Source organism: Gouania willdenowi, chromosome 24 (assembly GCF_900634775.1).
Source record: "Gouania willdenowi chromosome 24, fGouWil2.1, whole genome shotgun sequence".
Lineage (NCBI taxonomy): Eukaryota > Metazoa > Chordata > Actinopteri > Blenniiformes > Gobiesocidae > Gouania > Gouania willdenowi.
The window spans coordinates 13329528-13345355 of NC_041066.1; the positions used below are offsets into that span (position 1 = coordinate 13329528).

Genomic DNA, 15828 nt, shown 5'->3' on the forward strand with positions numbered 1-15828 from the left:
GGTGAGGAAAAGAGAGAGAAAAATGCAACAATGACTCCGTCAATTTATAATACATTCAAACATAAACAGAGGAATGGGGAAGCTTTTCACTGGATTTTTTTTCAGATTATAAACACAAATGTTGGGAACGTGGATTATTAAGTTTACTAGTGTAAACCAATGAAACACAAAATGCTGTAAAAACACACACCTGTTGACCTGGCAGATGGACACACGTCGTCGGCTCTCTGAAGGGTTCCGACTTGTGCTAAATACTTATTGGCGTATCAGGTTGGTACCACCAAATCCTCAGTTTCTTTAACACACATTGTTGCCATCATTAGTGGCACCTGTGCACCATCCACGCCTGCACACGCACACAAATTAACACACGCAGGCCTCGCTCTGTGTGGGTGTTTAGGTTCACCAGGGTGTGTGTGTGTGTTTGAGCAGAAGAATCGCCTCATGTGCACTGCAAATAAACAGATGTGGCGTCTTTATGGGGTATTTACAACATGGTTCAGCTTTTGTGCATGTGTGTGAGGAGGAGTGTTAGCATGATGCTGGATAGGTGTTACATGGAATTCTCTCCTCAGTGAGACTTTCAAACAAATTTCAAAAAAAAAAAAAAAAAAAAAAATATATATATATATATATAACTGGGAGGGAAAACTAAATATTTCATTAAAGTTCGGATTACAGATTAAACACTGAGATGGAGCAAACATGCTTCACATTTTAGCACTTTTACCAGCTCTTCCAGAAGAATTCCCAGACCAGCGGAGATGGAGACCCTCGTTCGCCAAATGGCAGAAGATAAAAGCACTTTATTTTTTCTCACCTCCAACAATGGCTAAATCTACTCTTTCTTCTTCTAAACAAAATGCCAAAAAAACAACAAAATCTGAACATAAGGCCACTGTTGCTGCCGAAAAAAACCTCAAGGCCAAAATGATTACACAATGCAAAGCTTTGTGTAATCTTAGATGCATCATCAATCCTGGTCAAACCTCAGATCAGGACACTGAGTCAGCAGTTTTCAGATATCTTTACCCAGAAACTTGTGAAACACTTTATATTCTACATGTGGACGCGAATGTCTTCTTTTTTTTTTTTAAATGTATGTTATGGTTTCATTTATTCAGACAACTTCTTCATCCCATTCCCTGGTAGAACTCTCTGGACCAATGCCATCAGTAATAATTCATATATTGCAGGTTGTCATACGATGCCCCCTAGAGGCTTTTATGTTCTTCCTCACTATACTTTTCAAAAAATCCTTAGTTTATATTTAATTTTAAATTGGTTGATATTTGCACATTGCTTCAGCTCCATATCCAGGCTGTTCCACACCCTGACACCACTAACTGTGATACTGAAGCTTTTCATGGTTGTTCTGTGTTGGAATTCTGAAATTTAATTCATCCCGTAAATTGTATCCACCAATTTGTTCGTGAAATGTATTTTGTAGATGGTATGGTGATAATTGGTTTTCCTGGTTTGTATGGAAGTTGTACAGTTTGAAATTCAACAATGTCGTCAAATTTCACAAGTTTTTATGTTAAAAAATAGTGAATTTGTGTGTTCCAGAAAAGTTAGCCTGCGTAATAAACGAATAGCTCTTTTCTTGCAATATCATTATTGGCTTTAAAGTAACTCTTGTGTGTGCTGCCTCATACAAACCGTACAATGATTTAAATAAGGCGAGATCAAAGAATAAAACAGTATGTGAAGGGAATTACTGTTTAAAATGTGCTTTGCTTTGACAATGACTGAGATGCTTCTAGATATCTTAGTTGAAATATATTATTATGTCCTCAATAACGCCAAGAAAGTTGATCTCTTGCACCCTCTCTATATGAACACCCTCTAACTGAATTGTTTTTGGAATGACCAAATATCATAATTTTACTTTTGTTTAGATTCAATGATAACTTATTGTGCTTAAACCATTTGTTGATCTTGGTGAATTCCAAACTAACAGTATGTAGAAATTGTTGAAGATTTTCTCCTGATGCAAATATATTTGTATCATCAGCAAACAGAATGAATTTTAGTAATTGAGATGTTTTACAGATACCATTGATATAAATATTAAACAGTTTTGGATAGGGGTGTCCCCATCCGATATTGATATTGGATCTATATCAGCCAGAAAACGAATATCGGATTTTATCGGACTGCATCTAAAATAAATCTTAGATATAAGCGCTCCGATAAGTTTTTGTTGTTTTTGTCCCCGCCCTCAGTTGTTCCCACCATATACTGAGAGTAAAAAATAACTGAAATGAACTTGAATTGTTGACTATTGTTTGAGTAACATCACTTCATCAAGCCTTTTCTAACATTCCACACTAGAAAATAAGTAATAAAAGTATGTATGATTCGTGCTGACATCGTATTGGATCGATAGCGGACAATAATCAAGGAAGCCATATCGGTATTGTATCGGAAGTGAAAAAGTTATAACGGGACATCCCTAGTGTTGGACTCAGCAGTGAACCTTGTGGGAGGCCACAAACTATATCCAGACATTCTAATTGATAGTCACATTGTTTTCTATTTTTGAAATAACTATTCAGCCATTACACCTCTAATACCATACTGTTCCAGATTATTAATTAATAGGGGTGTCCCGATCCGATATCGGTTCGATATAAGCCTGAAAACGAATATCGAATATCAGATTCAAATTTCCAAACTCTCCATTTTCTTTTTTGTTTTGTTGTTTTTTGCAATTCATTTTTTATTGATTTTATTCAATTGGACAATACTGTAGATATTAAGTTGAAGGTTAAAATGTATGTAACCAATTGGTTACAATAAATGGGTCAGTTGATCAATTGATCAAGCCTTTTCTAACATTCCACACAAAAAAATAGTGATAAAAAAAAAAAATGTATTAAAGAAAAAAAGAAAAGATTCATGCTAATATCGGAATCGGCCGATACACAAGGCTGCAATATCGGTATCATATTGGAAATGAAAAAGTTGTATTGCGACATCCCTAATAATTAATATTGTGATTAATTGTGTGAAATGTTTTACTCGGATCAATGATGAACCCTATTCCATATTTATTTTTGTCTATTCGATTAGATCCAGGAGATCATATGATGTTGAACAGTTATTTCTAAAACCATACTGATTATCCGTATGTGGATTATTCTATGAAACTGGCTAGTCTGGAGTTAAAAACGTTCTCAAGAACTTTTCATAATTGTGAGAGAAGTGAAACAGGTCTCTAACTAGTGAACTGGTGTTTGTCTCCTTACTTTTGCTACTTTCATATTATTCGGAAAATGACCAGATTGTAATGATAAGTTGCAAATATGTGTTAGGGGGTTTGGAAATTCCCTCAGTTAGACTTTTTACTGTCTTCCTGTTGATCATTTAAAGCGTGATCCAAACCCAAAGCCTGCATTATAGGCCTGAGAGCCTGTGCGGATCAGTTTATTTGACTAAGACTTGTTTACAGTGATGGACGCTGCAGAGCCAAGTGACAGCATGTGAAAATAGCTCTGATACCACACTGAACCCAGCAGGAAGCGGTGGTCCCCTGCTCGGCTCTCTGGACCTAACAGGAGTACGATCCAAATAATAAAACACCATCATCTGCTTTCCAGTAACACCAGATCAACAGTTGGAAATGTTCAACTCCTTTTCATCATCTGAGTTAAAGTAAACATGTGGTACGCAACTGAAAGAAGGATGAAGAGTATATCAATGAAGAAAGTGTCTATTCGTACGGTTGCGGTACGGACAACACCGGTGCTATTGGTACATTTACCAAAATACACGTATATGGCGTCTTAGGGTTAGGTTGTAACCCAATATTGCAACAATTTTTATGGTTATGGTTCGGGTTTAGGGTTAGGTTATAACCTTATATCGCAACAATTTTTAGGGTTAGGGTTTAGGTTAGAACCCTATATCGCAACAATTTTTAGGGTTATGGTTAAGGGTGAGGTTATAACCTTATATCGCAACAATTTTTAGGGTTAGGGTTTAGGTTAGAACCCTATATTGCAACAATTTTTAGGGTTATGGTTAGGGTTAGGTTATAACCTTATATCGCAACAATTCCTAGGGTTATGGTTAGGGTTTAGGGCTAGGGTTTAGGTTAGAACCCTATATCGCAACAATTTTTAGGGTTAGGTTTAGGTTATAACCTTATATCGCAACAATTTTTAGGGTTAGGGTTTAGGTTAGAACCCTATATCGCAACAATTTTTAGGGTTATGGTTAAGGGTTAGGTTATAACCTTATATCGGAACAATTTTTAGGGTTATGGTTAGGGTTTAGGGTAGAACCCTATATCGCAACAATTTTTAGGGTTAGGTTATAACCTTATATCGCAACAATTTATATGGTTAGGGTTTAGGTTAGAGCCCTATATCGCAACAATTTTTAGGGTTAGGGTTTAGGTTATAACCTTATATCGCAACAATTTTTAGGGTTAGGGTTTAGGTTATAACCTTATATCGCAACAATTTTTAGGGTTAGGGTTTAGGTTATAACCTTATATCGCAACAATTTTTAGGGTTATGGTTAGAACCCTATATCACAACAATTTTTAGGGTTAGGGTTTAGGTTATAACCTTATATCGCAACAATTTTTAGGGTTATGGTTAGGGTTTAGGTTAGAACCCTATATCGCAACAATTTTTAGGGTTAGGTTTACGGTTAGGTTTAGTCTTAGTCACATGACCTAAACTGGCCAATGACTGACCTATCACGTGACCTAAACTGGCCAATGAGGGGCGCTGCGTACGAATAGAATGTCGGTATATTGATACGGCAACCGTATGAATAGCAACTGCCGTCAATTAAACCATTTCTTCCAATATTCACTCTCGAAGAAAACATGTTTAAGGATTTAAAACAAGGCAAACAGATCATTTTGTTCACCATGTTTTCATCTGCTTAACCAGGTGTTGAGGAGCCTCCAGGTAAAGTACGTGTGCCCCCCCACTGATCGAACAATCGGAGCACAATTCTACTTTTACGACCTAAAAAAAAAAAGTCCTGAGGAGATGTGAAACGAGAAAATCTTCATTTATGATGTTTTCTCATTCTATTAGCATCTGTTTTTTAACAGGGTGGGATATTTCTGAAAGGAAATAAACTGACTTTTCTTTTTTTTTTTTTTTTACTTTTCACTTAAAAGACTTTGACAGATGACAGCTGTGGACAGTGAAAAAGCCCCGTGTTTTATTGTCTTCATCGATACATAAAGAAGAAGAAGAAATGAGTTGCAGTAAAAGGCTGTAATTTACTGCCACCCACAGAAAAAAGGGAGTCTGGACTATGTTTTTTTTTTTTTTTTTGAAAGCATTATGAAAAAAAACAGCAATAAAACTAAATGGAACTTGATTGTGGTCTAAAGGGGGACATGGAGAGACTCAATCACAGCAAAGTGCATTACTACATCAACACAGTTTGATGTAGTAATACACAGTGAAAGATTAGACACTAATACAGTCAAATCTTTCACCCAAAGTGCGTGGCCATTGTTTCCATCCAAGGACATCAGGTTTCTTCTTTAACTCAATCAGGAGGCCAATTTTTACTAACATTTCTTCATTTTTCAGCGTAAGTATTTATGGATCAATGAAAGCAGGTGTGAAGATTGTTCTTATATTTTAGGGATAACCTCTTACGTTCAATATTTTACCTAATTTTGTACAATTAATAAGTATTTTTCTTTAGATGTTTTTGAATCCATCATTTCATGCAAAATATTCATTTGAAATTCTCTATACATTCAGTAAATAACACATTTTCTATATTGAAAAGCGCATTTACTCCAGGTTGGCTCCAGGTTAGCTCATATACAAAAACAAATTATATGGATAATCTTTTAGTAAAGCAACGTTGCCTCCTTTATACGCTCACAACAAGCATACCTTTAACTTTTTAGTGAGGCCCAATGAGAACCAGGGCTTTACGTGCTGGCATCTTTTGGAGAAATTGGGAGAAAACCTGAATGTTAAGTGCCAGCGTGAACTTTGAGGGTTTGGAGAAGCAAAGAAGATGGAAACAGTCCAGTTTGTTGTTGTTTTTGGCTGAATGAACAATATGCTTTAGACAACCATGAGGGTTTATCATATAATGGCTCATTCTCATAAGAAAATAGACTATTGCATGCTGCATTATGACTCTTGGCAGAAGCTTTGTGTCCAATGTAGGATATCACTGTGTACCGACACGTTGGCAAAACCAGAGAAAACAACAACAAATATGGCCTTGTGTCTTTACATTGGGATTATAAAGCTAATTTCACAGTGTAATACTCAATGTAAACCAAACAAACTGGACATGGATAGAGTTTCTGCTGCAACAAATTGTCCTTAGTATGACTTCCTACTGGCAAAAGTTTTATCCCATACCTTAGTGAAAGAAAATACAGAGAATGGGATCAGTATAATAAATGACGTGTTTTATGTGGAATTCATACAATTAGTTTCAGGTATAAAACATAAGAAAAAAGTGCATACAATAATTTTAATAGTGTCGACAAATAGAATGGCTTAGGGACACAGACTCCAAAGAACCTCCGTCATTTGGAAACATCCTTCATAGCACTAGTAAGTCTTTATTTACAAGTATTTCTGCTGACTTTTGTATGATTTTGGATAGTTTTACTGCCCCCTGTCGTCTATCTAGAGGTACTGACGCCCAGAAACCACATTTTAACCCTATCCCTAAAACTGAGGATTTTTCAGATTTCAAAGATATTAGCCTAGTATGAACACAATAAAGATTATATCTTTACTGTGAAGGAATTAGGTGATTTTTTAAATTAATTTATTAATGTACGTACAGGGATTTCTGATTAAAAATAAATAAATTGAATAATTACGTTCTAATATACCTTCAAGTGAGAATCAAAATTAATTTTTCAACATTGAAATAGTATTTTACAGTTCCTGTCGTCATCGCCAACAAAACTCCCATATTTGTAGTTTTTCAGGCTGCAATAGGCATCAAATCCCAAAATCCTTTGCGGCTATAACCATAGCAGCGGGAAGTTGTTTTCGTACCTCCATCATGGACAGTCCGTGCAGAGTCTATGCCTCGGTGGTACCAACTTCCGGTCGGGAGCTGATGGTTCCAGAGGCAGAGCCGGTGCTTCCAGTGAAGGGGGCGCAAAGGGCGGCTTCCAACCCGCTCAGGGAGGTCCAGGTTACCGGGACAGCGGAGGTCAGCTGCCCGGCGGACCGTGTGTCGGTCCGCGTCAGTGTGTGCAGTAGTAAGGAGTCAGTGAGTGAGGTCACCGGCAGCGTATCACGTAGACTGGACTATATTCTACAAACTCTCAGGTGAGAACCGACAACATAATGAGCGGAACACGGGTTTACCAGAGCGGAGGTTGCCAGATACTGGCTTTTATTTCCCGCACAATAACTATTAATATCCACAAACTCCCCCAAAGTGCCCTTGTTTGTTGAATGTTATGAATTATTTAGTTTGTTGTTCATTGTTACGATGCTACGCAATGTGGCAATGCTGGATTTACTTTTCTACAGCTTTTGAGTTTATTAAGTTTATTAAGTTACGTGTTGGAGTTACCTGAGAATTTGAAATGGCAACAAACTCATCAAGCTTCTAACCAGTTTTCTGGCTTTTTTATTTTTTAAGCTGTTAAAAAATCAAGAGTTTGAACAATATTTGTATAAAACATCTATTACAGACCTTAATGTCATTATTTAGCTTTGCACATATTTGTTTACATTTGTAGTGTTTTATTTCATCAATGTTGTGCATTACACCACATTAACATTGATCAGTAATTATTTAGTTGTATGTCTGGTTAGAGCTGGGCAATGTATCGAGATTAAAAATAGATCAAGTTTTCTATTTTGGCGATATAGAAAATTACAATATCGCCTATATTAATATATGCTGTGTATATATATATATATATTCCAGATTATTTTGTATTTGGTCGGATGGGCCGATGGCGCACTATGGCAGCCTCGCTTTCGTCAGTCTGCTCCAGGGCAGCTGTGGCCACAATAGTAGCTTACCACCACTAAGTATGGAGTGAAAGAATAATACCTTAATTTTGTAAAGCATTTTGAGTGTCTATGATAAATCACTATATAAAATCCAATGCATTATTATTTATTATTATTCAAATACAGCATGGACAACATCAAGCACAGTTAGATGGAAAAAATATCGTGATATATCGCCGTATTGATAATGATGCGATTGTATACTAATGAATCATAATTTTGTTCAGACAGCAAAGTATCTCAGACGATGACATCACAGTGAGGAGGTTTCTGAACAAGGAAGTAGAGCTGTATCGAATGGACGCAGAGGTGAAACATTCAGACGAACATCCAACGACGCAGATGCCACGACGAATGTGTGACAATGCTGAAACTACTTCCCCAGGTCACGGTGACGTTTTCCGACTTTGAAAAGATGGAGCGAGTATGTGCGCTACTTTTGGAGAAGCTGGACAAGAGCGTGTGTTTAGGGGCGCCGCAGTTCTTCCACAGCTCGGGATGTCTGAGCCAAACGAGGTCAACGCAACAACAGCTGTGGAGAACTTTGATTCAGTGCAGCAGTTTAAACGTCTTGCGTTTGTCTTTTAGGGTACGTGCCTGTCTGTCAGCTGTGGATAACGCTCAGCAGAAGGCCAGCAAAGTGACTCAGCTCCTGGGACAGAGCCTGGGTTCACCGCTGCTGGTAAAAGAGGAGCAAACCAAGGAGTGGAGAAGTGCGGAAGAAGAAGGTGGACAAGAAGAAGGTGGTGTACGTCTTCCTCACGTGCCTGTGATCACTGCCTCCTCCCAGGTGTCAGTGTCCTTCAGCCTCCGAGACAGAAGTCGGAAAAAACTTTAAAGTCCGTGTAAAGCAGAAATACAGTTGTGTTATGAGTTTGTCACACAACAGAAACGTGTCATTGACCACTGAGCCAAATTTCAAAGATGAAAAAATTTTGCTAAGTATATAAAATTAGGTCTCAAAATCATGGAAAAACAAGCACTTCTCTCTCCTCTGGAACGCTGGGGGCGTGTCAGTTACGCCTCTGTGTCTATGGGAGAGAGCAGTGTGAAAGTGGCTCCAGCATCAATACTGCTTCTCCCATTAGTTTTACAAAAGTGCTCGGATTGGGCCAAATGAGATGTCAGTGGAAAGGTCTGCTTCGCCCGAGTCCAAATATGTGCATCTCTCTCAGGTAGAGTCATGGTAAATGTGGCACCAGCAAACAAGTTTTACTCCCAAGTCCGAATATGTGGTTTGTTATTGGCTAGGGGCCGAATCGTGCCCGCTGGAGGTCAAGGAAGTTTGGAGTGCTTCAGCAGCAGGGTCGGGTTTACGCTAATGATGGTTACGTTACCCGCCCAATAAATCCTGAACACAGAAGTTTGAAACAGTTTTTGAAGCCATATCTCCACAATTACATTATAAATGGTTGAATGGCTTTTTACATGCTTTAAGGAATACATTTACGACCTATTTAATGTGTTTAGAAGAAAATGGCTGAATTTGCTTTACATGGACTTTAAGAGCATTTTTATTATTATTCTGAAAGTGTTCAGCTAAGATTATTTTTTTAAATGAATTAAAGCATTTACAATCATAACAGCGTGCCACCCTCTCTTTGAAATAGAACATGTTGCACTATTTTTTTTTTTTAACCCTCAAATATTACGAACACATTTTAACCTTGGGGTCAATCTGACCCCCAGGCACTTTGTTATGTTTATTTGTTGAATACATAAAAGAAACCCTTGATAATGAATCCTTAACCTGTTCTCTAGCGCCACCATCAGGCCACACTTTTGAATTAGAATTTATTTATCTTGAATAATTTTCATCCAAATCTTACTGACAACAACAATGAACACGAGTATGAACCCTATTGGTTGTGGTGATGATATAACCTTTCCTGCAGCTCCACCATCAGGTCAAACTTTCAGTTTTAGAGTTAGTGTATCTTATTATTTGTTGAAGGATAAACATTAAATTGGGTCATATTGACCCAAAGGACAAAAGGACAGTTAAACTCAATGATTCTAATGTATAACCTCTGTTTTATTGACCAATACCAGTGTTTTTGACCTAGACATACAGAAAAAGACGTTCCGTAGTGTGTCCTGTGCACTTTTGAATCCACTTAGTGCTGATTACAATAAATTACTCTCCATCCAATCTTGGGTGAGTCTTAAAAACATCAGGGAAAGTGAAGGTTTTCCTCCTCATCCTCATCCTCATTTGCATCATCCGGGAAGATCGCTCGAAGCCAGGGCTGCATGATGAAGCGTCTCCCATTAAAATGTGTGAAGTACCTTTCCAGTATGGGAATATGTGGCTGGAAGTAACACAGCAGAGAGTCAGAGGTGTGTGTGTGTGTGTGTTAGGGTCAATTACAACTATGTCAATTATCCATGTTCAATTATAATTTAGTATTTCTCCAAAAAAGAGTCACTAACATGCACCGGTAACCTTCTCCTAGCCATTACAGACCAACTCAGGAACACGATTGACATTCCAAAAGTAAATAAGGGGGCGGGGCTTTTGCAAAAGATCAATTGAGTTGTAATTGAACATGGATAATTGAAAAATGTAATGTGACCCCAACCCTGGTATGTGTGTGTGTGTTTTACATTCTTACCTTGACCCCAGTGAGGCGCTTCAGTGAGGTCTGAACATAATATCCAACTTTAAAATCATGGGATGGATCGGTTCCACGGAACAGCACCTTGTAGTACGGCGTTTTCTGTGGTGTAGTTTCCTACACACATACATCAAGTGTCAGTGCACACAGCTGGATTGCAGTCAAACCTAATGACTAGGGCTGGGCAATATATCGAGATTCAAAATGTATCGAGTTTTCTCTTTTGGCGATATTGAAAATTATAATATTGCCTATATCTAGACACATGTTTTTTATAGCTCATTTTGTATCAAAATACTCGTTTTAGGAGTCATTGCTTAACTCACTCACACGTGCTGTCCCTAATGGGTGAAAAAGCCAAAAGTGGCACATATTGTGCTGCTGTTTAATACGTGTCTGTGTGGCATTTTGCATCAGCAAATTTAACCCAGAATGTTCTTTCTGGTAAGACCTAATTTTAATTAAAATAATCAAGATTTATTTTGTACTGTATACTGTATATTGAGATATGAGTTTTTGTCCATATCGCCCAGCCCTACAACCAACCAATGATCTTTAAAGTGATTGCACTGTTCAATGACCTGATCGGGCCATTCTTCTGGAGGAACCCGGCGCTCAGAGTCCCAGCTCACCACCACTCCTACATTGTGACCCTTTACCTCCATCACCACGTCACCCACACGTAGAAAGACGAAGGGGGGGCGGGGACTGCGCACTTCCTTATAGGCTGGAAGACAAATGGTACGAATGCTTCAACTCAAGTTTATACTTTGTTTAGTTTACATAGACTGAGTCATTAGCATTAAATATGTTATGGTTTCATTTATTCAGACAACTTTTTTCAGGGAATTGACTTTGATCTGACATGTGTCGACTGCCAACTGTCAGTCTTCCTCAGAGGCATCTACTGACCACTTTCCTGACATGATTCGACTGATTGCTTTGATGTATCCTTGTGAGTTATTTTCTAAGCAAAGCATCAAAGCATGAAATAGGCATCTACTGACCACTTTCAAGGATACATCAAAGCAATCAGTCGAAACATGTCAAGAGATCAAAGTAAATTTCCCAAAAAAAATTGTCTGAATAAATGAAACCTTAACACAGACATAGGCAACTGGTGGCCCAGGGGCCACATGTCCGGGAGCCCTCCATCTAATTTTGTGTGGCCCCCAAAACAAATCTTCAAAAATTGTATTTGAAGAAGTTGGAAGGAATATACAGTGTAGTCCTTCATAATACACAAAATAACTCCCAAAACATACAAATCGACAGTGAAATGCAAAAAGTACACAAAAACCACAAACTACCACTAGAAAAATTACTTAAACAAACAAAATAAGTACAAAAAAAAACCAAAAGATGACAAAACCCTTTTCCCCCCACTGTATTAATGCTCAGATCGGTCAGTATTCTAATGCTGACCTGAATGTTGATAATGTGGCCCTCTGATCAGATACAATCACATTTTTGTGGCCCCTGCTGTAATAAAGTTGCCCATCCCTGCCTTAACGTATTATTATAAAAAAGAAGACAAAAACAACTTGCTGGACTCATTAGCATTTCTTTATGCGGTATTAGGAGCCCTAGCTAACAACTGAAACATTTCTATTCATGTATTGATGTTTGAAAGCACAAACCTCCAAAGAACCCTTCGTCATTGCCGAAAACCAACTTATCGTGATGGAGGTGCTGCTCTACTGGTTCATCTTCTCCCAGACCAATGAGAAACCTTCAGAGAGTAAAAGACGTTTTGGGGTTTTTAAAGGATAAAGTTTAACATCATTGGATAAACAACTTATAATTTGGAACAAAATGATTAAAAATAACAATAATGGTGTCCCTGTACTCACGTGACTTTGGACAACTGCAGGTTTGCCCACTCTACCCATGAACCACAGAGGTAGGATTTCCATTCTCTCCACCATCTGAGCAACCTTTAACAGCAAGGCATTGGTTAGTAAAGACTAACCTACGTAAGGATTAGATAATCCTGTTAACAAAGACTGTAACCAAGGATTAACTAACCTCAGTAGTCGTATATTTGTGATTTATGGTTGAACCCGTTTGTTACACAAAGCGCCGTGGTTGCCAAAAGCATTGAAGCACGTTTTATGCCGTCAAAAGTGACGACACAATAAGAAGTGCATTCTTTTTTTGCGACAACTGTGCATGTTTTGTTCTTGCAAAATACTTAGTAATTATAAGTTTTGCTCAGTTGACACACGCCAAATAGTTTAATCCAGGTTTCCAGTTTATTGGGGTAATAGAGGAACCAACCTGACATAACTGAGTCAAATTTCATAAACATTACGAACAGAGATCTACATTTTTTTTTTTTTTTTAAATTTCACCAATGATGAGAGTTAGGGATTTATGGATTTATGAAACCGATCCCAAATCAGTATATTAATCCAGATCTCCTCCAAAATGTGATGGAATCATCAATGGCAAAAAAGCCTATTCTTGATTAAAACCGTAAATACTTTTGATGTATTCCTGCTAAACAGACAAACAAACAAACAAATAAATAAACGCCAGTGAAAATATTACCTCCTTGGCAGAATTATCAAAACACTGCAGGTTTACCTAATAACCTTTTGAAATCCCTCTCTTGATCAGTTGAATATGTTGCATATTGTAAGGCCTGGATAAACTTCTGATTAGACTCCAAGGAAAATTAAAATTAAGACGTTAATGGAGTTTATTTAAAAATTACGGAAGTGGATTAAGCCCAATTTTGATGAAGAAAATAATTTTGGGCAAATCAAGAATATAAAGTGGAAATGTCCACATTAAAGTTGAAATTTTGAGAAAAAAGTTGAAATATGTTGTCATGATTAAAGTCGAAAAGACGAGATTAAAGTCAAAATTTCAAAAACGAACTCAAAATACGATATCGTGATAAAAATTGAAGAAATACAGCCAAATTTCATAGACAAAATAATTATGGGCAAGTCAAGAATAAAATAGAAATGTCGAGAATAAAGTCGAAATTTCAAGATTAAAGTAAAAAAATACTAGATTTAAGTCAAAATTTCAAAAAAAATAAACTCAAAATAAAATATCGTGGTAAAAGTCAATAATAGGGAAGCTGACGAGGACCTATTCACCATATATGACAACAAACAGCAGATTGTGGCTATTTACAAAATGCCTTGTATCGACGAATGCGTTAAACTGTTCTTCAAAGTGGGGTTTAACAACAAAGGCATTATTTCTCTTTTAGCTTGTAAACACTGCGTCTCTTTCAGGACTTTGACGAGATATTGCGAATTGGCCCTCGTCCGCTTCCGTAGATTTGACTTTCTTCGCGATATTTTATTTTGAGTTAATTTTCAAAATTTCGACTTTGATTTATTCTTTTCGACTTTAATCTAGACCTTTCAACTTTATTCTCGACATTTCGACTTATTATTGAGTTGCCCAAAATTATTTTTCCATCAAGATTGACCCTAATCCGTTTACGTAAAAAAATAAAGAGTCTGTTGTCTGTTGTGATGGGCTCCTACCGTGTGGTGGCGTGGTAGCGCTGTGCAGCTGTTGATCCGATCCACCTGGAGATGAAGTACTGCGCAGGCACAGCGGAGATCAACAACGCCACCTGTAATAGCGCAGCGGCGCGTGGCGCAGGCATGACGGGGCAGGTGTCACCTGTGGGTGGAGGAGGAAGGGACACCTGGAATAAGTCAGTACAATAAAGCAAAGTAAGTGTGTTAAATAAATACATTTAAAAAAATAAAAAACGTGAAAATAACAGTCAAATACATATTACTGGTAGTAGTAGTTGTTCATACCTGTTGGTAGAATCCAGTCTTTGCTTTTACTTTCCGTTCATTGCGTCAGAACTAACACCAGACGTGAGTGACAGGTTTCACTTCTGACTTATTTACATTGGTCTCAGGCCCACCCCCTCATTTGCATATTTTTGTTGGCGAAAACTGCCCAACAAACAAACCGTCCAATCCCAGCAGCCCACGAACAACTGGCGGACACCCTGGAGTTCGCCACGTCAGGAAGAGCCGGCTCTCCGGCAGGAAGTGAACTCACACGCAGTTACATTTCACCAACGCCAGAGGGCGTAATGATTTTTTTTTTTTTTTTTTAAAGGTATACGCAGGGAAGCACATTTCCGCCAGTATAAATAAAAAAAAATTTAAAAAGAAGGAAAGAAACTAGGTAAAGTAAAATAAAAAATAAAAATATATCTAATATAATTATGAGATAGTTTCTCAAAATTATGACTTAGATTTAAAATTTAATTTGTTGTTTTTTTTACTGGCAGGAATGGGCTTCCATATCATACACAAGGGACACAAAACAAATCAACTGCTGATAATGCGTTAATCATAACACTAAACATCACTTTTAAAACCTTATGAAGATTTGAACAGATTTTGAAAATGTAATAAATGTATATATGCTACTACATTTTAAATATTGTGACTAATTCTTTTTAGTATGCAATGATCCCCAATCAAGGATACATACGTGTGGCCATTATAGGGAACATGAAAACATTCATTAATTTATTTCTGTAAGGCTTTAAAATGTACTTTCCACGTCTTTGTCTGACTTTATTTTTTTAAACATAGTTATCTCCTACAGCTAAATCCTGTCAAAGTGTGATTTCAAATGATTATTTGACATGAAATAAAACTATTTTGAAAAAGAGAGAGATCACAATTATGGTCATATATCTTGAAATATCAATGTTTTTCAATGCATTCGGATTTTTTTTTGAATTTCTAAAATCAGACGCGATACACTCAGAATTACAGTTTATATTCTAGTAGCTAGAAAGGAAATTATTACACAGCGCTACAACCATATTGGCCAAAAATCTCAGCTTTTGATGATTTTTCAGAAAAGAATGTCTCCGAATGTACCTTAACAGGAAACACCAAAGAGAGGCGAGTCCTGTAAAATAGACAAGCAGCAGCAGCAGAGTGCAGTGTTTTAGGCTGTTTTAATTTCTAGTACAGTTCTTCATCAACACAATATAAACAAAGCGTCCGTGGAAACATAAGGTGATAAATATGTCCATAAATGTGTGTAACACAGCATAAAGTGGCTGCTTCTTTCCCCCCAGATGTCATCAGTGATCTATCGTTCTGTAAACAATTAACACGTATTAAGTAAAAGAGCCCAAAAAAGTCAGTGTGGAGATTTAAAAAACAAACAAAAAACTCTTTAAAAACAGAAAC

General features: G+C 37.3%; 3 protein-coding genes across 4 annotated transcripts in view; 1 reads left to right on the plus strand and 2 right to left on the minus strand.

Annotated features, from left to right (window-relative positions):
- LOC114457416 (hormonally up-regulated neu tumor-associated kinase homolog B) overlaps nt 1–7213 on the minus strand; it is a 124100-nt gene extending 116887 nt beyond the window's left edge. The window contains exon 1 of the mRNA XM_028439193.1: nt 7026–7213. The gene's annotated coding sequence lies outside the window, so the exon portion shown is untranslated. The remainder of the gene's footprint in view (nt 1–7025) is intronic.
- Nucleotides 6936–8955, plus strand: irak1bp1 (interleukin-1 receptor-associated kinase 1 binding protein 1). Its single transcript, XM_028439197.1, has 4 exons — nt 6936–7304; nt 8231–8312; nt 8389–8519; nt 8592–8955. Exons 1-4 carry the CDS (start codon nt 7033–7035, stop codon nt 8839–8841), a joined length of 735 nt encoding a protein of 244 aa, XP_028294998.1. The 5' UTR covers nt 6936–7032; the 3' UTR covers nt 8842–8955.
- An 828-nt stretch (nt 8956–9783) lies between these two features.
- On the minus strand, nt 9784–14664 carry LOC114457837 (uncharacterized). Of its 2 annotated transcripts, none has more exons than XM_028439949.1 (7): nt 14419–14664; nt 14134–14275; nt 12475–12558; nt 12262–12353; nt 11203–11348; nt 10619–10738; nt 9784–10315 (listed from the first exon to the last, which is right to left on the minus strand). In XM_028439949.1, exons 2-7 carry the CDS (start codon nt 14256–14258, stop codon nt 10178–10180), a joined length of 705 nt encoding a protein of 234 aa, XP_028295750.1. In that variant the 5' UTR covers nt 14259–14275; nt 14419–14664; the 3' UTR covers nt 9784–10177. The 2 variants fall into 2 exon arrangements, with proteins under 2 accessions (XP_028295750.1, XP_028295749.1); XM_028439948.1 differs by having other exon boundaries at nt 14134–14300.
- Between the last annotated feature and the right edge of the window lie 1164 nt (nt 14665–15828).